The sequence below is a fragment of the Labrus bergylta genome, chromosome 15 (assembly GCF_963930695.1).
Source record: "Labrus bergylta chromosome 15, fLabBer1.1, whole genome shotgun sequence".
NCBI lineage: Eukaryota > Metazoa > Chordata > Actinopteri > Labriformes > Labridae > Labrus > Labrus bergylta.
Window position 1 is genome coordinate 1435294 of NC_089209.1, and position 25018 is coordinate 1460311.

Genomic DNA, 25018 nt, shown 5'->3' on the forward strand with positions numbered 1-25018 from the left:
GACATCTCTGTATCCAACCGGGAGCTCTTCAATCAGCTAATCCTGCGTCCTCCTGACCTCGTCCTCTTGGTCCTTTAGCCCCCTGATGTGGGAGAGTGACGGGGGTCCTACATCATCAAGGATCTTCTAGTTCTACTTTTAGACCACGCACACGAGAGGATCAGAGGGCGAGGACAATATATCAAACTAGACTAGAGGCAGCGTTTAGTAACAGCTGCTTTTATGTGTGAAGAAGGTCGGGTTATCTGTTGTGACGCAAGCTAGGTTAGCAAAACAAGCTAGCCGCTGCTGCTTTTTTACTTCCTCTTTGCTCCCTGCTTGCTTCTGGTTTACAGTCTAACATCATTGTGCTAACAGGAAGTGAGCGTCCCAAACTGTGGCATCAAATTCAGTGAGGTCACATTGACAGTATCTACTCAGAGTTAGAAGTCTGACCCTGGAGGAGTTGCAGCAGATGATGGAGTTTTACCTGGAAAGGGAGCCCAGCCTTATTTTTGATGTTCTATTTCAATGTCAGCTCCTCAACAAGCCCCCCAGTGACTCACAAACCCCAACTGATCAGCCGGGTCCAGAGACTATTATTGATGTGGAAAGAAAGTGTTGCATAGAAGAAGAAGAAGAAGAAAAAGTGCACAAAGCGAGTGCTCCTGGGCCGGTGATGAGGGTCCGGTGTCTTGCTCAAGTGCACCTCAGCAGTGTTCAGGAAGTGAACTGGCACCTTTCCAGCTACCACACCAATTTACAGACTTGAACCGACGACCCCCCCATGTTCCCGACCCCAAGTCCCTACCCATGATCTCACCCTTGTTATGAAAATGTGGCGTCTAAAGTTGATTAATCTAATTATCTCGCGTGACCTTTTATCGAATAAAAGTCTTTCAGAATAAAAGCCAGGTTGTCATTACGATAAATTGAACAGTCGACCTTTTACGGGCGACTGAGTCTCCACAGGTACGGAAAGTTTTGATGCAAAAATATATATTTTTTTTTATTGAGCAGTCATCAGTTTTGGCCGATCTGTTCCGTCTTTCCTCGGAAACCAAACTCCTGCATGTGACTCGTTTCTTACCTGCGTGACGTGCAGGAATCCATATTTCATAAGTACTGATAGTCAGGGGGGGACGTGATAGTTCCCCATTACTTTTTACTGGTCTCGATCCCTAAATGTCTTGGTCTTGCCTCGATCCCTAAATGTTTTGGTCTTGACTCGGTCTCGATCCCTAAATGTCTTGGTCTTGACTCGGTCTCGATCCCTAAATGTCTCGGTCTTGACTTGATCTCAATCCCTAAATGTCTCGGTCCTTGACTTGGTCTCGATCCCTAAATGTCTTGGTCTTGCCTCGGTCTCGATCCCTAAATGTCTTGGTCTTGCCTCGATCCCTAAATTCTTGGTCTTGCCTCAATCCCTAAATGTCTTGGTCATGACTTGGTCTCGATCCCTAAATGTCTTGGTCTTGCCTCGATCCCTAAATGTCTTGGTCTTGCCTCGATCCCTAAATGTCTTGGTCATGACTCGGTCTCGATCCCTAAATGTCTTGGCCCCGGTCTCGATCCCTAAATGTCTTGGTCTTGCCTCGATCCCTAAATGTCTTGGTCTTGCCTCGGTCTCGATCCCTAAATGTCTTGGTCTTGCCTCGATCCCTAAATGTCTTGGCCCGGTCTCGATCCCTAAATGTCTTGGTTTTGCCTCAATCCCTAAATGTCTTGGTCTTGCCTCGATCCCTAAATGTCTTGGTCTTGCCTCGGTCTCGATCCCTAAATGTCTTGGTCTTGCCTCGATCCCTAAATGTCTCGGTCTTGACTCGGTCTCGATCCCTAAATGCCTTGGTCTTGCCTCGATCCCTAAATGTCTTGGTCTTGACTCGGTCTCAATCCTTAAATGTCTCAGTCTTGACTCGTCTCGATCCCTAAATGTCTCGGTCTTGACTCGGTCTCGATCCCTAAATGTCTTGGTCTTGACTCGGTCTCGATCCCTAAATGTCTTGGTCTTGACTCGGTCTCGATCCCTAAATGTCTCGGTCTTGACTCGGTCTCGATCCCTTAATGTCTTGGTCTTGTCTTTAAATCAGAAAACTCAACCACCAGCGTCCTGTAGATGTTCTTGAGCTTGATCTTAAGTCTGACGGTTTCTCTTTTCTTCTTCTGGCTCCTCCAGCGATGATCCACCTTCCACGACTACAGGACTGAAGTGAAGAATAAATGCGTGGTGGGTCATTGGCGTTTCCTCGTCTGACTTCCTGTTCGGGTCGATATGATTCTCTTTAGCTTGATGCATGCTAGCAGCTAGCTCTGTCATATTTAGACTTGCAGCGTATTTGAAACGGAGTGGAGCATAAAGGCACTGCTGGTACGCTCCGGAGACGGACTGCGGCGCGTGATGTGGTAGCACAATCATTAACGGGATTGGCAGCAAACTACAGCTTAGGATGTGGTGCTGAAGGATTGCGGAGTGCACGGAGTATGTGTGAATTTTGGGGGTTACTCACTGAAAGAGTCAAATCAAAACACTACATCTCTAGTTCAGACCACCTGGATCATCTCCCCATCCAGTCTAAAACCCACGAGGGGCTTGATCTGATCCATCATTACGTCAGATTAACTCACTCTCTCTCGTGTGTGACCCCAGGCGTGTCTTTCATCTCGGACTGACAGACACGAGAGGACTCGCAGAGACAAAGCTAAATAAAGCTCAGCACGTCGATTAGACACATTAATGCACGCAGAGAGAAAAATAAACAGCGAAGCAGTTTAAAGGTTACATAAGAAATAATCTGTAATGATTCTGAGTATTTTTACCCCCCAAGCAATTAAGTGTTTATAGTTTAAAACGAGAGCCGGTTATGTTAATCCATCCCGACCTGAATATATGATGCAGCCTCAGTTCTCTGCAGCCTGAAAAAAGAGACAGGATATGAACACTTTTACTTTGTTTTACAGAAATGGTCTTCGTCCCTAAATGTCTCGATTTTGTCTCAGTCTTGATCCCTAAATGTCTCTGTCTTGTCTCGGTCTCAATCCCTAAATGTCTTGGTCTTGTCCCGGTCTCAATCCCTAAATGTCTTGGTCTTGTCTCGGTCTCAATCCCTAAATGTCTCTGTCTTGTCTCGGTCTCAATCCCTAAATGTCTTGGTCTTGTCCCGGTCTCAATCCCTAAATGTCTTGGTCTTGCCTCCATCTCGACCCCTAATTGTCCTGGACTTGATCCCTAAATGTCTCGGTCTTGTCTCGGTCTCAAACCCGAAATGTCTCGTCTTGTCCCTGTCTCAAACCCTAAATGTCTCAGTCTTGTCCCGGTCTCAATCCTAAATGTCTCGGTCTTGTCCCGGTCTCGATCCCTAAATGTCTCGGTCTTGACTCAGTCTCGATCCCTAAATGTCTCGGTCTTGTCCCGGTCTCGATCCCTAAATGTCTCGGTCTTGACTCAGTCTTGATCCCTAAATGTCTCGGTCTTGTCCCGGTCTCAATCCCTGAAATGTCTTGGTCTTGCCTCCATCTCGACCCCTAATTGTCCTGGACTTGATCCTAAATGTCTCGGTCTTGTCCCGGTCTCAATCACTAAATGTGCTAGCATGCGTTAGCTTGCAGTGTAGCTACAAGCAGTAAACTACACATTACATCCTGCAGGGGGCGGAGCTTCTAAAGGAGGGAGGGGCTCAGTTTGAATGTTGTGTTTCTACATTTCCACTGACTCCATCTTTAAACATGTTTCAGGTTCAGTCTGTTTGATAAATCCAAATCACTTTTTAGTATGTTTGACCTTAACGTCTTCTTCCTTTTTTTAAAGAGAACCTCTCTGTCTTTACCCGTCTTCATCTTTTAATTCATGCAGAGACCTTCCTGTCATCCTGAACCAGGTCGGCCGACCTGCTCTCATAAAAGTGAGTGGCGAGGAAAAGTTAGAGAGAAAACGATTTTACATAGTTTGGAGGAAACAAGAAGAGAATAAGAAGTTAGGAGAGTGAGTGGACGGAGAGAGGAATGGAGCGTGTGAGTGACAGAAAACGGAGACTCTCACTGACATGATATTCAATCGTGACAGAAAATGTTACTGACAGACCGACCTGACAGTTCACCAAGTTCGAGGACTAACTTTCTGCAAGAAGACAAATCAAGCTGTTACACCAGAGCTGCTCCAACTTTTACAGCGAATCATGAATAAATGTTTTATTTGGAGGAAGGAGGTCAGATTTGGGGGGGCTGTGGTTAGCGCTGTTGCCTCACTGCGAGAAAGTTTTAATTTAACTTCTGACAGCTGCCTCTTTGCATGTTCTCCCGCGTGCATGTGTGGGATCTCTCCGGGCACTCCCTGCAACCCTGAACAGGGGTCTACTCTGGTAATCCAGAAACGAACGCTGCAAGGAGCCTCATTTGTCAAAAGAGCTGTCAATCATGCATCACATCTGCTTCAGGTCAAAAGTAAAAAATGAGACTTGTGTGTGGCTTTGTGCAGGTGTAAGATGGTGCCTGCTGTAAAAAGGAGTTACTGAGACCCTGAAGCTAAAAAATAAACCAAAACTTTTAAGTGTCAAGAGTTTCACAGCGACGGTCTATCAAGAGACAACAGCTCTTATTTATTTACACTTGCAGCTTAGCGGATATAATACAGTGAAAGGTTACAGCCTGGGACAAAGCGCCTCAGAGATTGGGATGAAAAATGAGAGAATTTATCCCTTCAATGACACACACACAATAACGTCCGGCATCCATCCATACGCTGTGACAATGATGTGAAGCAATAAAGAAAAAGGAACAAATCTCAGGAGAGGAAGAGGAGGTAAAGACTTGTTCTGCTACTTTTCATTACTTTGAGCTCGTTTTCTAAACTGTTACCTCCTGACTCAAAGCTAGTTTCTATCAACTGAGTTTGAGTCTTTTATCTTCATCAAGTTGATCAAAAGAGAATCATATTGTTGAAAGTAAGACCAGTTCTGATGGCTCATTTTTCTCCTGGCATCAGGATTTTTACTCTTAATCTATCGGTCCTTCCTGCTTAAAGGAGCAGTATGTAGCTCTGTCACCTCGTGTTTAAAATGGGTACTGCATACTAAATTCTAAACATTGTAGACAGCTGTCTCCCCCCCCTCCTCTTTAGAGTCCATGCTCACTCAGGTCACCATGTGGTGGACTCTGAAGCTTCAGTGTTTATCCAGCTCTGCATGGGTCTGTAAACCTTTCTGTGTTCTAACCTCTCTCCATTTTTCAAAAGCATCTCCAATATTGATCCTAGTTTGAGCACGTTTCTGCTCGTGGAGCTTATTAGAAACATGCAGAGGCTTTTTAGGTCGGGTACAATCACTTCTATCTGAACCACTTCTCTTGACCGCTTCCATCACTGCAACACCTGTTGACCTGATAACTGCTCTCATATCTGACAAACCGAGGGGTGTCCAAAACGGGCCATGTGGGGATCGCCTTAAAAGCGCCTACCTTCTCTGGTCCAAACAAATCCAGAGCATTCAGGAGCAGAATCTAAAGTTAGAAGGAGGACATACTTCTGAAATTATCTAGATATTTTCAGGATGGCAGATATGAAAATGACTTTTAAAAACCTACACCTGTAATCTATTTGTTGATATGAACAGCACTCATCGGCCCTCACTTTCGTTATTTTTTGACTTTTTTACTTCTTTGTGAATAAATAACTTTATGTCACTAACAATCCGGTTTTAAACTTTACTTCTCTCTCTCTCTCTGTGACTCTGTGAAAGCTGGATTTAGAGGTCGGATGCTGTTTGTATTTCTTTATGTTCAGTCATTGATTTAACGCAGCCCTGGGCATCAACGTGTTCACACAGATTCATTTCACCTCTGGAGAACTCATTTATTTCGGCTCATTTGGCCAGGTGAACAATGTCATCCAGACTGCTAGCTGTAGAAACTCTGCAGTGACGAGGTGTGCTGAATGATGAGTAGTTAGTAGGGAGGTAAAGAGACAATCAGTGGATAAAACTATGTAAATTCTCTCTCTTGCAAACGGCTTGGCTTCAGATCGCCTGCAGATTAGTTGCCACCCAGGAGTCGTGTGACTCAGAATCCAAATTAATAGGACTAAGCCCGGATGTCAGACTTCAGCCTGCTGCAGGGAAGATGTCAGCTTTGACAATAAAGTAAGGAGCTGAGGTTAATGGAGGTATTTAGAGTCTGAGTTTCCGCTCTGACCGTCAAGCATCCAATTGATTTAATGAGGCTTTATCCATTCTCCAGTTGTGTCTTTTTAAGGCATTTATATTCTGCTTACATCATTTCCTTATCTGTCTTCTCTACTACAAGGCGGCTCTGATGGCATTTCATATCCTGTTGCACTCTTCATGATGAAGATGTGTGCATCACTTCACCGAATCTCCCATTCAGATTCAATGCATGCATGCAGGAAACATAAAAAAGATGGTCTGCAAACTCAAAGATCCTCTTAATGGTCTCGAGGGCGACAAACAGGAAGCTCTAAGAGACGATCAGAAACAGAGGATGAGGAGGAAGAATGACGGTTGCTTACATATAATTTGGGTTTGTGTCCACATGGAGTTTTTCTTTTTCCACTTCTGAGTGCCAGCTGCTTTTTTTTTTTTTTTTATTGTACCCAATAAGGAGAGAGTGTTTGCAGCAGTGCGTGCAGTGCACCTTTTATTTTATGGCTTTTTTATTACTTTATTGTAGAGCCAGTCAAATGCATGAAAGAAGCCACAGGTCATATTTAAACCCAGGATGCTGGGTTTAAAATATTTCACTTCTGTCGTCACACTGCAATAGGAAAACAACCTTGAGCACTGTTTATTTTGGTTGCTAAAAAAAAGAGGAATAATGGTGAAATTGATGCAAAGTGGCTCGTAAGGATTCAAGTTAGGTTGCACATCTGTCTTAAAGGGAAATAAACTAAAAAATAAAGATGATATGGAGAAAAATAATCAGTCCAGCAGAATGACGAAAAACACAAATCCCCCCCAAAAACAAGGATATTTAAATAACCAAAATAAGACCATAGACAGAAAAAAACAGATCAAATATTTAATCCTTTTTTTCTCGTATTGTTTAAAAAATGTGTTTAAAGGAGCAGTATGTAACTCTGACACCTAGTGTTTAGAATGGGTACTGCAGTCTAAATTCTAAGCATCATAGAGAGCTGTCTCCCCCCCCTCCTCTCTAGAGTGGATGCTCACTCAGGTCACCATTGGTGGGACTCTGAAGCTTCAGTGTTTATCCAGCTCTGCATGGGTCTGTAAACCTTTCTGTGTTCTAACCTCTCTCCATTTTTCAAAAGCATCTCCAATATTGATCCTAGTTTGAGCACGTTTCTGCTCGTGGAGCTTATTAGAAACATGCAGAGGCTTTTTAGGTCGGGTACAATCACTTCTATCTGAACCACTTCTCTTGACCGCTTCCATCGCTGCAACACCTGTTGACCTGATAACTGCTCTCATATCTGACAAACTGAGGGGCGTCCAAAACGGCCGTGTCGGGGGGGGGGGGGTCTTAAAAGCGCCTACCTTCTCTGGTCCAAACAAATCCAGAGCATTCAGGAGCAGAATCTAAAGTTAGAAGGAGGACATACTGGCTGCTGCATTGTTGTCAGAGAAGCCAGCACTTCAACATAGCATGTTTCCTTAATGATCAGAGAGTAAGATACCTTTATCATTTACCTCTCTACACATCTTACTTATCGATTCTATAATTTAACAGGTGACTTGAAGAAAGGAAGGAAATGTGTCAAATTGAGACAGCCAAACAAGAAGACGTGAAAGAGGTGAGTAAATAAACTAAAAGGTAAAAAGAAAATAAACAGTCTGAGTAAACCTTTCAAAAACTCCAGGTGTGACAAATACACATTATCAACTTAGCAGAACAAGAACGTCCACATTTCACCATCTGGACTTTCAAAAGCTCGAAGTGAAAGGTGAAATATTCAGGCAGACTTTTTCACCGTGGTGTCTCAGCTACAGAGGGAAGAAAGAACTCCTGCCTTCGTTATCAAAGAAGTACATTTCCTCCTATTATCAGAGCAACAGCAGATAATGGAGGAGGGAGAGGAAGACTCAGGAAAACCAGTCTGATGTAAGAAGGCAGAGGAAGAAAGAAGCAATGAGATAAGGTGTGATTTAAAGAGCAGAGAGAGAAAGAAAATGAAGATGAAGTAGAAAGAAGGAAAAAAGAAAGAAGAGAGGACAGAAGGAGATAAAATATTCAGGATTTAGAGAAGGAAGGAACAATTTGTGACAGAAAGAAGACATGAAACAAAGAAACTTGGAGAACAGGAAAAGGAAGAGAGAGAGAAAATGAAGAGAGGAAAATAGGATGAAGTAGAGATAGGGCATAGATTTAGGTGTCGAGCATGGAGAGAAAAGGATACCGTAGAAAGGAAGGAAGAAAAGGATTGGGTGTGTGAGAAGAAAAGAGAAACAACGGATGGGAGGTAATAAGTAGGATTTGGATTGTTTTCTTTCCCTAATGTTTTACTCAAAGCTGAATTAATTTGTAGAAAAGTGGCTTTTAGTTGTGAACATCAGGGGGCCCGAGGAGGCTCCCTGTGGAGCTCCGTAAGCTTTATGTACTTCCGAAAATTCCAAACAATATCCAGATTTTCACAAACCTTATCAGGGAGTGATTGTGTCTTTGTTTGTATTGTGACCAGGGACCTTTCAGCCTCTCATTAATACAAGTTTAACACTCTGCTGAAGGCACATGAGGTTGAAAAGGAGCGGAAGGTGATTCCATCAGAGAGGTTTTTTACTTACACTCTTTGTTTCGACTCATTCTTAATCTTATTAGATCTTTAATTCAGCTTATGGAGTCCAAAGGATGAAGCCCTTCTCCAGTGATTTCGGGCACTGTTGTGATATTTAATATAACCTGAATCATTTCCTGAAAATCCTGATGTGCTACACTGCCAAATTACTTTTTGACAAAGTGACATTTTGTGCTTAAAGTGTCCGGTCTGAAAGTACTTTTACAGCAGGACTTTGAGCAGCAGGGGGGCGCCTCACAGCAAGAAGGTTCTGGGTTCAAATCCCCGATCAGACAGGAGTTTGGAGTTTACATGTTCTCCATGTGCACGAGTGGGTTCTCCTTTTTGTTTTTTTAAAATTTCTTTGGGGGCTTTTTATGCCTTTAATGGAGAAACAGGACAATGGATAGAGTCAGAATCGGGGAGAGAGGGTGGGGAATGACACACGGGAAAGGAGCCACAGGTGGGATTCGAACACGGCCGCCCACTTGGAGGACCACAACCTCCATACATGGGGCGCACACTAACCACTGCGCCACCAGCGCCCCAAGAGTGGGTAAGATAAGTGGTAAAGATAATGGATGAATGGATGTGAGCAGCAGCAAAGGAGGGACAGAAACCAGGACCCAGACTCTGAAAGACTACTTATTCTGATGATTATACTCGTGTGTGTGTGTGTGTGTGTGTGTGTGTGTGTGTGTGTGTGTGTGTGTGTGTGTGTGTGTGTGTGAGTGAAAGGAATTCGGTAATTAAAACCGGGCTCAGATGTTCCTCACTTTCATTTTCTTCCTCTATCTGTCTGTCTGTCTCTCTCTTACACACACACACACACACACACACACACACACACACACACACACACACACACACACACACACACACACACACACATACACACACATACACACACGCACACCTGCAGGTAATAACCGGTCTTGTGAGTTTGTCAGTCTGTTTGTGGGTCTTCTGATGAATTTCAATAAAATGATGAAGCAGACTGACGGCTCACTGCTGCCACCAACTGGCTGCAGCTGGTACTGTTACTACTACCACCTTCATAATTCCCACTGATGAAACACATTCATTTCTACATCAGAGCATCTCTTTGACGAGCATGAGGTTTTCATGACGTAATGTCCATACCAGAGGATAGGGGGGGAAAGTGAGCTGGTGTCCAGAGGCTCCGCCCAGATCACATGACAGCGCTGGGAATCCAATTTTCTCTGTCATACCATGCTTTAGCAATATCTTCTTTTTTTTACATTCATGCCAATAAAGCAGAGATACAGGTGTTTTTTACCTGCTTACTGAAGAGGACAAATGACCTTCTGCACAAACCGCTCTAACTTCTCTACATCTCACAGAAAGCTTGAATAAATCTTCTTACAAGACAGGTAGTTCTGACCAAGCAGTCCCTTTAATTCACAGTCAGAAGTCAGGACACACACACACACACACACACACACAAACAAACACACACACACACACACACACACACACAAACACACACACACACACAAACACACACACACACACACACACACACACACACACACACAAACACACACACACACACAAACACACACACACACACACACACACACACACACACACACAAACACACACACACACACACACACACACACACACACAAACACACACACACACACACACACACAAACACACACACACACACACACACAAACACACACACACACACAACACACACACACACACACACACACACACACACACACACACACACACACACACAACACACACCACACACACACACACACAAACACCACACACACACACACACACACACACACACACACACACACAAACACACACACACACACACCACACACACACACAAACACACACACACACACACACACACACACACACACAAACACACACACACACACACAAACACACACACACACACACACACACACACACACACACACACACACACAAACACACACACACACACACACACACACACACACACACACACACAAACACACACACACACACAAACACACACACACACACACACACACACCACACACACACACAAACACACACACACACACACACAAACACACACACACACACACACACACACACACACACACACAAACACACACACACACACAAACACACACACACACACACACACAAACACACACACACACACAAACACACACACACACACACACACACACACACACACACACGTCTCTGGGCTGAGCCTGTTGGGTTATTTTGGGGGTCAGCTGTCGTTCGTCCTGTCAGCAGAGCCCTCCCCTCCCCCTCCACCTCTCTCTCTCTCTCTCTCTTTCCCCTTCCTCTGCACCCTCTCTGTCTCTTCTTCACCTCCTCTCGGTAAGACTCTTTTCAGCCTCTTAAAACTCACATTTACTGATTTTCTTTCGGCTTCAACACAACAAAAAACAGCAACTTACTGGCATGTCAATCACAGATTTTGTCTTTTTTGCTACTTTAGTGCTTCTTATCTTGAGTGGGATGTTTGGAAATACACATTTTTTTACTCTCTTGAGGCTCTAAAACGGCCTACGGCGTACTTTAAGGAATCATAATTATTCCTCTACACCAAGTGATATCACATTTTAATTTTGGTTTAATGCTCTAACATTGGAAAAACATGAGCGGTTCTTTATTGGCGGCCATGACACCATGAGCTGCTTTGTCACTGTTCATGCCCTTAAAGCAGAGATCCAGGATAAGCGACAGCTGAAGCCAGTGAGGTCGACAGAAAATGCTTCAGACTCTCTGAGAAACCTGCTGAACACTTTAGAGAATAACAGCGAAATTCACTGCTCGGTTTTGGAGTCGGTAGATTGAAGCTTGGTTTATATTCAGAAGTTCAGCCGAGTGTATTGTTATGAATAAAATGGAGACATTGTTGACATTGTTATTAGGTATACTGTGAAGTCACTCTGAGATTCTTCAAAGTGTTCTAGACAGATGGCTCAGTTGGTAGAGTCGGTCGGTGGTTTGATCCCCATATGTCCTTGGGCAAGACACTTAACCCCCAAGTTGCTCCCGCTGCTTTGTCAGTATCGTATGAGTGGATTAGTTACTTCTGATGGACTCTTTACTCAGCAGCCTCTACCATCAGGGTGTGAATGTGTAGGTGTGACCTGCGGTGTAAAAGAGTCGTCAGAAGACTAGAAAAGAAATATACAAACTCAAGTCCAGAAAACATCGTTTGGAGCCCAATGAGGCTTATTTATTTGCGAGTGTGTGTGCACCATTCATCTCATTTAAAGACCCTTAAGTACATTTTGCTGGAGGGATTGGTAGATATCTTTGCGTACTGCAAGCACTTGTTTTTCCACTCTCTATACCTTGAAATAAGGTCTTGGATAAGATGCGATAAGATGAATTTTATCTGGACTTGTCAGGAGACTGGCTTGTTGTTTTTGCAGTTTATGAAGTAGTGAAATTTATTCTGTGGATCTTAAAAGTAAATGTATGTCACCGAAAGGACAGATATGTTATCCGTTTATAATGAGCTGTCCTGGAAATTCTGAGTATGTAAACAAATTAATAAGTTGTTTATTTCAATGCCGCTGACGGCTTTAAGTTACAAACAGCAGGAGGGGCTGTGGTTGGTTGCGTGACATTGTGGGTGGAGCCTCATCTTCATGATTTAGTTGGCATTAAGACGGTGCTGTGTGACATGAAAAAGTTTTATGAAAACATTTACAAAAACAAACACAAGTTTCTATGTGTGTGTGGTGACAGTATATGTGCTGCACTTTGACCATATTTGGGAACCCTCAGAATAGATGTGACTACAACAGGTGTGGTCTCCAGTGTGTGTGTGTGTGTGTGTGTGTGTGTGTGTGTGTGTGTGTGTGTGAGGCAGAACGGAGGCTGCCTGGATCAGAGGGCTAATTTTAACTCACCAGATACAATAATGGAGGCAGGCGTCATGTCGCAACATAGCTGAGAAGATAAACATGCACTGGACACTCTGGATATGTTCCAATACACACACACACACACACACACACACATAAATTGCGTAAATCTGGGAAAGCAACACCTTGAAATCACAAACAGTAATCACATTGTACAATATGAAAAATCATATTTCAAAAAGATGATTGGATTAAAGAAATTATAATTTGGAGCGTGAGTCTTAATGGTAAATTTAATTACTTTATTTTGTGTGTAGGCAACGGACTCCCCCAAAAGATGAGGTGGGTCACCAAAATCTGTGCAGCCAGCTTATTAGAAACATGCAGAGGCTTTTTAGGTCAGGTACAATCACTTCAATCTGAATCAGTTCTCTTGCCCGCTTCCATCACTGCAACACCTGTTGACCTGATAACTGCTCTCATATCTGACAAACCGAGGGGCGTCCAAAACAGCCGTGTGGGGGGTGTCCTAAAAGCGCCTACCTTCTCTGGTCCAAACAAATCCAGAGCATTCAGGACCAGAATCTAAAGTTAGAAGGAGGACATACTGGGTGCGTACATAAACATAAAATAAGGAGTTAATAAACAAGGTTTTAAAGTCTCATTTTAACTTGCTCCAGCTCTGAGGTCTCAATGTATTTTGCAATAACTGGACATTCAGCTGCCTCCACCTGATGACCTGGGAGGCTCAGAGGGGGTTATGTGGTATTAGATAGTCAGAGGTTTATTTTGGTCCACAGCAATAGAGAGATTTATAGGCATGGCAACCGGACTTTAAATTGTTTTTTGTGATACACTAAAGCCACTATGGAGACCTGAGACAAGGTGTGACGTGTTCAGCTCTTTCTGTCATTGGACGGCTATCAGCAGTTTTGGTAGAATTAGCAGAAGATGACTTAAAAAATTATATTACAGCAATTTGACCTGCAGCAAATGAAGCATTAACTATCCAATGTGACAAAAACATGGACTTGAATCCTTTGAGTTTGCCTAAAACAAGTTTCTTATTGATTTCTCAAGTCAAACTTTGACAACTCCAATAATCAAGTCAGAATTTTGGTGTTTTTTTTTTTGTTATTTTGTTTTTACTAGCGATGCCTTTTAGCCTTGCTTCAATAGCAAAAATACAAAACAAACTGCTACACAAAATAACCTCATTGTTTATCATGGAAACTTAGTCTGTGATTCACTTAGATCCATTAAAAAGAACATTTGTGGGACGGAAGCTACTCTTTGACAGAGCAAGATAAATTAGGGTATCGTCTGCATAATGGTGAACTTCATTCTTTTGTATGAATGGTGTAATGGACCAATTAATAAAAAATGATATGTTGCACCATTTTTTATGCACAATTTGAAGTCTGTTTAGTATCTGCTAAGGTACCTGTTACCTTCAAGGTACCCTGGTCTGTTTTTTGGTACCATCTAACATCCGATTAAGGAATCTTTCAGTGTTTGTTCGGTGCACTTTTGGCCTTCTCCCAGGTCGTTATTTTTTGCAGCTGTTCAAATGGTTCCACAAAACTAAGACTTAAGGGTACTTTTAGAATGAAATGAAAGGTACCCTTTAATTGCTAAAGGTACCTTTAGCATTTGTGTCACTGAACCCTGAAGTGGCTGTCTAACATTTAAAGGTACTCTTGGCGGATCGCAGTTTTTCTGTCCCGTCTAGATGACATCAGGGATGTACTTTTTCGTAAAATGTTTTCCTTTAATGTTGTTTTTTTTCCAGTTTTATGGTTATGAAAAACATGAGTGGTGCTTAAGAATATGAACCTTTTTAAAAACAGATATTATCTGCAAACCTTAGCGAAAAGGAAAAATGCACTATTTAAGACTGAGCTGTAAAAGAAACATCCAACTTTATAATGACTTTTTGGACCACTGCAACTGTATTTCTGGTGTCTTATAAACCTGTGAGGGCTGAGCACTTTGTGATACAGTCAGATACAATAAAAGTCCAATTGCATGGATGGATGGATGAATGAATATTCAACAGTATTCTTTCCCTCTCCATTAAATGCCAGAAAGCTGAGGATGGAGACGTCGGTGAAAGCTGCTAAGGTAATGGTTCCTCCCCAGCCCACTGAGAGCACAGAAGGTGAGGTGACGGCTCCTCCTGCAGCCTGTGCCTCCTCTCCCTCCTCTGACTACTTCGACCCCATGGAGGAGTTCAACAGGCAGCTGGAGGACATCATCAGCACATACGGATCTGTTGCCAGTGTGCTGGACAAACAGGTGCGGCAGGTGGTGACACTGTTTCACATAAAAAACTGTTGGAATGTGGGAATGTGGTTATAAACATCACAAGTGCTGAAGAGATAAAGTCTAATCGATTTATGGAAATACAAGACGGTTCAGTCAGGCTTCAAAAACCCAATCAGAGCATTGATAACAACAGCATGAGATCGTTTAAGTCAGAACAGCATGAAAGGAGGAACTGAGGTGGAGAAGGGTTGTAAATATAGCTTACAGGGGGAGCTGCAAAGAGTAGGCAGCCTGAGCAGTTTAAATAAGGCGGCATTAGTGTGATTTGCCAATAGGATTCTTTGAAGCAAATCAGCTGGCCGTCAACTGATGAGGGCTCCCATGAGATCAGCTGTTATCAAAACGCTGGCGTGATAGCAGAGCGTGACTACATGGCCTGTTGGAACTAAAACTATGCTCAATGTTTGTATTGTTTTGAATCTTTCAGAGTGCGGTGGAGGCAGAGATGGAGAAGATGAAGAATGAGGAAAAAGAAGACATCAAAGTTAACATAAAGTCAGGTGAGGATGCAAGAACCTATCGTTTTCATTTATTTCATTCATCAGAGGACGGTACCTGCAATCTGTATAAAAGTGACACAAGACATACAGAAAAACTCCACCCAAGAAACAACAGTATAGAAACAGCACAAAGTACATAAAATGTTAATTTAACATGCAAGTATAAGCCACCCTACAGGGGGACATTTTTCTTCTGAATGGCAACAATTTTGGAACAATTTGAGTAAATAGTAATTCTGTGTTGAATGATTTCTACTCGTTGTGTGTCCTCAGAAGTGTCTCTCATCATGAAGAGTCTGAACAAGCTCCCCTCCCCCGAGAAGAAGCTCGAAGACCTGGTCAGACAACATGCTGAGCTGGTGAGAGTCTGTTAACCGACTATCTTATTTTATACCCAAATGAAACGACTTGATCAGAAAACTGGTCTCTCACTGCCAGGGCATCTTACCATCTAATACAATAGTCATCCTGCAGATTCACAAGAGCTTTAACACAGCTAAAAATAACCATTTCCACCTCTGTGTGAATGTGTGTGTGTGTGTGCAGGCAGCCCAGCGGCATGTCGACGAGAAGAAGCTGTGTGTACTGCAGCAGAGGATGTCCCTCCTGCTAGATGAGCGGCAGCAGCTGCAGGCTGAGAGGCGCAGCGGCATCACCGCCCGCGGCAAACTGGAGACTCTGTGCAGAGAGCTGCAGGGTCACTACAGCAAGCTGAGGGTATGTGAGAACAGAAGGGGGCGCTACTGTTCTCTGTGCACTGCAGGGTGTTAAGTCCATCTACATTTCCTCTAGGATGTCACAGCCTCAGTCGACCCTGAGATATTACTATAACCACACCTCCATTATACAAATGAACCGTTAAAAGGTTTAATTTAAAGTCGTCAAAATGTCCTTCTTCGATACGTTTCATTACCACACATTTTAGCAGGACACAGTCTCTGTAATTAATGTGTTAATGATTGACACAACTTAAAAGTACTGAAGATTACAAACACATGTTTCATAAGAAAGGTGCGTAACAGAAGAAAAGAGTCCATCAAAAATAACAGGTAAACTGTGCAAGAAATTAACTATGGAAGCCCTTTAGTGGTCATGCATAAACACTTTTCTTCTGCTGTGACAAAAAGTACATTTGGTTTGTTTCCTCGTTAACTTGGGGATAACGACGCTGCATGGGTTCCAATGATGACGAGTCAGTTTCGACCGTTTTCTCAAGATCTGGAGCTATTAAGATCTCAAGAAAACAAACTAAATGTACTTGTTATCATAGGGTTAGGCCTAACCCTAAAAAGTGAAAAGGTCTGCACACTGCTCAGCTCCCAACGAGCAACTTTATTTTTAACAGGACAACGTTTGATCCTAAAGATCTTCCTCAGGCAAATGTGGGGGGAGAGAAACAGTCTTTTTCTAAAGTTAGGCTTTCGGCAAACAATCATTATCACCTGTCGAACCAAACAAACAGGGGCAATGAATATCCCAACCACAAGAGGGTGACAGATACCTCTGGGATTCAGGGAGACTATCTCATAGAGAAATTAAAGTTTTTAGATTATAATGCTACAACAAATTTACAAAGTTAGTCGGAAAGTTTCATAGCTGCAAAAAAGTAAACAAAAAAAGGTAAACAGTGCTCGGGGAAGTTAGCAGTTAATGAAGTTAAATCCTTTTTACAACAGGGAGGAAACATCCTGCAGGAAAATAGACAGAACACATTTAAGTTACAGGAAGTAGAAATAGCATCAAACACTTCTTTTTAACCATCCTTCTCCCATCCCCCACCCATGCAGGATCAGACCCTGAAGCGCTGCAGGGAGGACGAGGACAAGAGGAAGGAGATGACCGGACACTTCCAGACGATGCTGACCGAAATTCAAGATCAGATCGAGCAGCACAGCTCCAGAAACGACAAGCTGTGCCGTGAAAACACCAACCTGACGGAGAAACTGGAGAGTCTGATGAGCCAGTGTGAGATGAGAGAGGAGGTGAGGACGTTTATTGAATGTTTCTGCAGCCATTTCCATATGTTTCTATTCTTTTTGACTTCTCTTCTGAGTGTCTTGTGACATTAAAGAAACCAAATAACACATCAGGCATTTCAGATTTTAAGACAGATTTATGGATAAAGATGTCACATGTCGTGTCTCCGCAGAGTATGGAGAAGATCAACCAGCGCAGAGACCTGCAGCACAAACTGACTGAAGCTAAGCTGCAGCAGACCAACGTTCTGCTGAGCGAGGCCGAGGAGAAACACAAGAGAGAGAAAGAATATGTAAGTTCATACAAACTGGAACATCCAGTGAAAACACTCACACGAGCGGTTACTCTGTGACAGTAACCACCACAACTTTAAGGGCTCTGAGATGTTTAACAATGAATCAGAGTGCCATAAATGTTGTAAGTTTGTGATAAAAAAAGCGATTTTGCCATTCCAACCTGTAGTGTTGTAGTACTTAAAATTGGAAGCATTTTTACTCGGTCTTGTCTCGGTCTCAGACTGGGCGGACTCTGGATTTTAAATCAAGACCACCACCGATCTGCTATTTGTACTACTGTTATTAGAAGGAAAACGCCTCTTTCTAAAAGAACAAATAACGTCAATTCAGTTGTAGTTTGATTTTTATCCCTTCTTCGGTCTAAGTTAGTGACACGTCCCCTAAACACAAGATAATTATTTTTCTGTGATATTTATGGTCTTGGTCTTGGTATCGATCCCTAAATGTCTTGGTCTTGTCTTGGTCTCTGGGCACTCTGGTCTCGGATATGTCCTGGTCTCGGTTACCAGGACCGATTTCAAGTACTACAACACTACGATTAACTTTTTCTACATTCAGCGATTAATCGAGACCTTAGTTTAACCCACACTGACCGAACAACAAAGTGTGACATTTCTGAGCTAATTCTTGTAATTTATTGTTACTGTTGTTGTCTTAATGTGTTTTATTGTTTTTCATACTTTCAACTTGATTTGACTTTTGTAAAAACTCGGACAAGATTTTGACAAATTTGTTCAATAATGTGATCATCTTCATGTCTGTTGAATCATTTTTAAAACACATTAATGTATGAAGGCCACTCAGATTGACTTTGTATTGTCTCTGTCGCCGTAGTTGCTTAGGGAGGCTATTGACAAAACAAAGAAATGCTTCGCTATGAAGGAGCAGGAGCTGGCCATGAAGAAGAAGGTAAAGAATCGTCTGTAATGTGTCTCCGTCTGTTCTCTTCTAACCAGTTACTGGTTACGGCTGCTGAGTGGAAACTGCAGGCTCAGACATACAGAGAGCAGGGGACTGTCATGCAGGCACAGGTGAATATTCACTGACAAAACTAACATGCTGAAGACGAGGAACAGGTAGCACACCTTGTAGAAGAAGCAGGTAACTGAGGGAATGAGACAATAAAGTCTTTACTGTCTGATCCTTCTGAACAGATAACAGACGGTAACTGAGAGGTTTACACGATCTGACACATTCCACCAATTACTAATACAGACTGAATGTTTTCTGCTCACAGATGAACTTACAACAGCTTTCAAAATGTCTTCATTTATTTAAAACGTTTTAATATTTTCTCAAAGGTCACATATTATGCAAAATCCATTTCATCTAATGTGTCTCTAGTCCATCTACAAACCCCACAATGATGAGAAAAGTCCATCCCCTCCGTCTTTTGCCTGCTCCACTTTTCAGAAAATGTGTGCTCAAACAGGCCGTTTGGAGATTTTCCCTTCATGACATCACCAAGGGCAGTAGCCCCTTCCCCAGGTGGGTGACACTCCCACAGCTAGGTGTTTGTTCTGCCCTCTGAGTCTGCCTTCTCACCGTAAACAATAGGACATTGAGCAAGAAAGCACCGAGTACACCAAAGCTCTTCCAGAGAGGGGGCGTGGTCAGACACAGCTCATTTACATATTTAAAGGTACAGACACAGAAACAGCCTGTTCTGAGCAGGTCTGAAATAGAGAGGTTTATAGACATGATCAAATACAGGATCAGAGTGGATTTAGAACAAGAAACTTCACACACGTTTTGGAAATAATATGTGACCTTTAAAGGAATTTTTAAAATAAATACTATGGCTTAAGAGCTTGAATTGAATGTTGGTGAACGAGAACTTCCCAATTTGTTACCCTGACTGCAAAACTCTGCAAGTATGAATGATTAATTGCTTCCAGCAATGTACATGGTTCATAATAAATGACTGGTGAAATTTGTAATTAATCACTTTGAGGACCAGTCACAAAAAAAATAAGGTTTTGGTTTCTTTAAAATGGAAATGATGTGCCTTCACTTGGCTGTCCTTGAGAATGATTTTCATCCAAAACGGCACAAGTTAATACAATTATTAAAGTAGGAGAAGTTATAGCATAAAGTAGCATAAAAAGGAAATACTAAAGTAAAAGAACCTGAAGCTTTACTTTAGTACACCTCATTTAGGTTGGGTATATGTATGTTATTTTCCACCACTCCTCTTAAATGATCGCGGGTCACTTTTGAGTATGTTGAAGCTCATTTGAATGTTTAATTTCATTGGATCTGTGTTTCAGTCTGACTCTGTTTTTCTTTTGTTTGCCCACAGCTGACTCTCTACGGTCAGAAGTTTGACGAGTTTCAGGAGACACTGTCCAAGAGCAATGAAATCTACGTCCGCTTTAAAAATGAGATGGAAAATGTAGGTGTTGACGACTTTTTGAAGCCTTGATGATATGAATAATGTATTCAGCCTCATATAGTTTGTCTTCACTGTATACCAGCTTTACAAAATCTGTGCATCAAATATTGATTTGATGACAAATTCTCATATGTGTTTAAGAATATTCTAGTTTTAAAAGAGCAGTATGTAACTCTGACCTCTAGTGTTTAAAATGGGTACTGTAGTCTAAATTCTAAACATCATAGAGCGCTCTCCCCCCCCCCTCCTCTCTAGAGTAGATGCTCACTCAGGTCACCATGTGGTGGACACTGAAGCTTCAGTGTTTATCCAGCTCTGCATGGGTCTGTAAACCTTTCTGTGTTCTAACCTCTCTCCATTTTTCAAAAGCATCTCCAATATTGATCCTAGTTTGAGCACGTTTCTGCTCGTGGAGCTTATTAGAAACATGCAGAGACTTTTTAGGTCGGGTACAATCACTTCTATCTGAACCACTTCTCTTGCCCGCTTCCATCGCTGCAACACCTGTTGACCTGATAACTGCTCTCATATCTGGCAAACCGAGGGGTGTCCAAAACGGGGGCTGTGTGGGGGCGTGTCTTAAAAGCGCCTACCTTCTCTGGTCCAAACAAATCCAGAGCATTCAGGAGCAGAATCTAAAGTTAGAAGGAGGACATACTGGCTGCTGCATTGTTGTCAGAGAAGCCAGCACTTCAACATAGCATGTTTCCTTAATGATCAGATAGTAAAGTTATTTTTCATATCTTACAGATTGCTCCTTCGATGTGTTTCTGTTTTCAATCTAATTTAAGTTAACAGTCAGAAAGGTCCAAGAAATACTCTCAGTGCGGCATTTAAACTCTTATCTGTTTCAGATGTCAGAAAAGATGAAGAAAATGGAGAAAGAGTCAAATCTGTGGAAGAAGAGATTTGAGAACTGCAACAAGGCTTTGACAGACATGATTGAAGAGGTGAGTTGCTGCTGATCATCACTGTTTTTAAATTCCTACTGAAGGTCTTGTTGAGTCTTGATGGAACCACACTAACTTTTCATTATGACAATCAAAATTTGACGACCATCTTATAGAAAGTTGTCTACTCTGCTGTAAAAAATAACGTTGATTGACTTAGGGAAAATTGTAGATTAAAAAGTGACACTTAATGTTTTGACCAAATGAAATCACAAATGATTTGACCTGGTGAATCTGAATTTAATCTTGTGATTTGATCTAATATATTCAGAGAAAATGACATTGTTGTCGCCACTCTGAAGTGTGTAATAGTGTGTGTGCTGTTAGTCAGGTAAACATTGCTTCCGCTGCTACATCACCTGAGTACCTTGGGATAGGCGGTAATCATCGGCAGCGAGAAAAGGGAGTCACAGTTTTTCAACCATGCCTCTGAGTGAACATGTTTTTGGGTCCTCGCTTGCTAAATTTCTTGTTTTCATGTAAATGAGCTTGTTTCTACCTAATGAAGTATACACCTGTCTTTTGATGGAGTTTTTTTCAAGAAGATTGATTGTCAATTTAGAGTTTGAATGTATATTCCTCGACTTTCTTTTTTTTACACACGAGTTGGAAATTACTTCAAGTTTCCTCCAGTGAAGTTTTTGGTTATTAGCCTCAATTTGCCATAATTTTTCAAAATGGAGAGTAGAATACAATATATGGCAGGGCTCGCAGTTTGTTGTGGAAGATGATAAGTTAATGATATTTTTGTATTTGAACCCTTTTTTATCTAAGTTTGTTCTTTTTTGCATCGGCTTATACACTAATCACATCAAATTCTTCTTTGTTTCTGATACATTTGTCTGCTTTCTTCTTTCAGAGATCAGAGAAAAACAAAGAGTACGAAATGTTTGTCCTGAAGATTCAAAAGCTGGAGAAGTTATGCCATGCCCTACAGGAGGAGAGGGGCGTCCTCTATGAGAAGATCAAGGACGTCCGCCAAGCTAACTCCAACCTGCCATCAAAAATCTTCCTCAGCTCTACCAGTGAAGACATCCCCGTCCCTGAGAGTGCTTCCCTGCTGTCCCCCGATGATCTCCAGGAGCTCCAGCAGATCCAGGAGGAGGACCCCAGATTAACAGAGGATATGACCCGTCTGAGAGAACAGCAGGCCAAGCTAAATGAGTTTGCTGCCTCCTTGTTGGCAACACCAAGCAACGATGAGGAAGAAGACAATAAAGATTCAGACACTGAAGAAGATTTGACGGCTTCTGCACTCATGCAGTTCACAACCAAAACTAAGGTCAAAGAGGAAGTGGTTTCTGTCCCTGAGCAGGTGGTGGTTGAGGAGACTGTCGAGGAGGATTCAAAGCCAGCGATGATAACACCAGAAGCTCCAACACATGTTGAGAACACCCCTGAAATGACCCCAGCCAACGCAGAACCAGAAGCAGTAAAAGTTGAAACCCTGATCAACAACGAAGAGGTGCAACCAGTTCAACCAGAACAGCAACAATCAGCTGAACTGGCTTCGACAACTGAGCCAGAGAAAGTCGAGATCAGCCAACCAACAGACACAAAACCAGAAGCTACGGAGGCTGAGATCAAACCAGCTGTCCCATTGGAAGACAAAGAGGTCCCAGCTGAACCAGTGAAAGAACCAGAGGAAGCACCAACCGAGTCAGAATCAGCTCCACCCTCCAAAAACACACCTAAAACGACTGCTGCCCCCTCCAATGCGGAGTCTTCCAAGAAGCAAACTCCAAAGAAAAAGAAGAAGAAGAATACCAAGAATACTAGCTAAAACTGAGATGATGCAAAAGATGTGTGTGTTAAATAATTAGGGAATAGTGTGTGTGTGTCATGATTACCTTTGCATATTTTCAAAGGTTAAAATCTTAGTTTATCTAGTTTGTCCAAAAGCCAGAAGAGGACAAACATAAAACTGACTGTATCTAACAGTTTAAAAGTCTTTGTGAACTTTTGGCAAGGGAATCAAAAACCTTGCTGAGGTACAAATGATCGTATTGAACACAAGATCTTTCTCAGAAATATCAAATGTTGACAAAAGTAGAGTTTGTTTTGTCCTCACTTTGCTAGTAAAATGCAGTAAAGTGGAAATCCCAATACAACCCCAATAAAGTGATTTTTTCAAAATGTTGAGCTCAAATTTTGTATTTCTTTTCCAAATATTGTCTGCGATTTATTTTACACATGAGCACTTTTACATACATTCAGTCAAGTCCGATCAATCTGTCAACTTTTATTTGAAGAGCCAAATCATGACATAAGTTATCCCAGGACCCTGTACAAAATAAGTGGACTTAGGCTGTACTCGTTTGTCGTTAAAAAACAAAAACACAATATGAACAAAAGCGTGGAGAAGAACATACTGGAGAACATAAAACACAAGGCAGCAGGTTAATTACATGCACAGAGAATGTAGCGGTGGCGTGCATTCAGTCTGTGGTCATGCACATCTGAGAATAAACATCATCAGTCATCATGAAATTCCTCAGTCGTCATTCAAAAGAATTGCCCACTAGCAAAAGCTCTAACCTATACAATACAATTAATGATGACCCCCTGAAATAGTCCTTGTGATGACCACAGAAGATCACCTCTCTTTTTTTCAGTCAGTCCCCTTATGTAAGGTTTGAAACTTTGGTCCTCACATAGATAGAAAAACATGAAGACACACACACACACACACACACACACACACACACACACACACACACACACACACACACACACACACACACACACACACACACACACACACACACACACACACACACACACACACACACCTAATGAAGCATTGTCACAGGTTGCTTGCAATTTGCAGTTGTACTAAAATATAAATTGCATCACCATCCTAACGGCCAAAACTTGGAAATCATTTTCTGATGATGCAGTGCAACACAATCTCCACTAGGTGGAGCTGTTTTCCTCCTTAAGTTTACAGCCCAACATCTGTTTAGATGTTTTTTCAGACTGCTGTACAACCTGACAACCACTAGATAGAGACAGTGTTTGTTTTTTTAATGTTACATCAGTATTACATGGTGGAGGTTCCCCCTGACTATTTTTTTTGATGATTTCAAGCTTTTTGGACACAGATTTACTGCAGTCAGACCTTATTATGTTCCTCAACCAGTTTTCTATTTATCACAGAGCTGCGGGGAACTGAAACATTTAACACGACAGAGTGCCTCAGCCATTTGTTTCACTCTGGATTATTCTGTGCACTGAATATGTTACTTCTAATGAAACACAGAGGCACATTGTAGGTTTTATATGAATATAAAGAGTGTTTTAGCTTTACTATCAAGTCCTAGTTTTGACTTCTTACACTGAAAGAAGTCAAAATTTAGGTGTTTACAGCTTTTTTTTTTTAAAGAAACAAAACCAACAACATAACTTGCTGTTCATTTCTTTATTTTTGTGCTTTGTGTTGCATTGTATCATCTAATATAATATGTAAATGTGTTTGTTCATATTCTTTTTTTTCTAAGGTCTAATAGTGTTGAGGATAACATGTTACAAAGCAATCCGTAAGAGCAGTGTTTCCCAACCTTTTTTTCCTTGAAGCCCCTCCACCTTTTATCTCAGAAGTGCTTAGACCTACAAGGACCCAATCCAGAAAAAAAAACATGATACATGGTCGACAGAAATACACATGAATCTTAATAGGTCTAGGTCTTAAATACAGACACTGTCAGTGTTTGTCCGGCTTGGTAAATCGCAATGCATGTACTAACTTAACTTATTTGCATTTTCTCCTCCCAGTATTTTACACACTAGGGCAGAAACACCCCATATTGCATATTTATTAGGACAAACGCACTAAAGGGACAATGCGTTTTGTTTTGCTCATATGAAAGACGCAATCCTCACTGTGCGCCATTAGTAGATCAGATAGCACTTTTGTTAGCTGGTAGTTTCAAGTTTACACACGTTTTAACTCATGCA

At 42.0% G+C, this 25018-nt stretch overlaps 2 protein-coding genes across 3 annotated transcripts in view; one reads left to right on the forward strand and one right to left on the reverse strand.

Annotated features, from left to right (window-relative positions):
* Positions 1 to 25018, reverse strand: part of pex7 (peroxisomal biogenesis factor 7) — a 152845-nt gene that overhangs the window by 38239 nt on the left and 89588 nt on the right.
* txlnba (taxilin beta a) lies at positions 14682 to 23197 on the forward strand. Of its 2 annotated transcripts, none has more exons than XM_065963938.1 (10): positions 14682 to 14913; positions 15371 to 15443; positions 15717 to 15802; positions 15990 to 16160; positions 17231 to 17425; positions 17593 to 17712; positions 18551 to 18625; positions 20019 to 20111; positions 20966 to 21061; positions 21921 to 23197. In XM_065963938.1, the coding sequence occupies exons 1-10, from the start codon at positions 14713 to 14715 to the stop codon at positions 22842 to 22844; spliced, it is 2034 nt and encodes a 677-aa protein (XP_065820010.1). In that variant the 5' UTR covers positions 14682 to 14712; the 3' UTR covers positions 22845 to 23197. The 2 variants fall into 2 exon arrangements, with proteins under 2 accessions (XP_065820010.1, XP_065820011.1); XM_065963939.1 differs by lacking the exon at positions 18551 to 18625 and adding an exon at positions 18673 to 18747.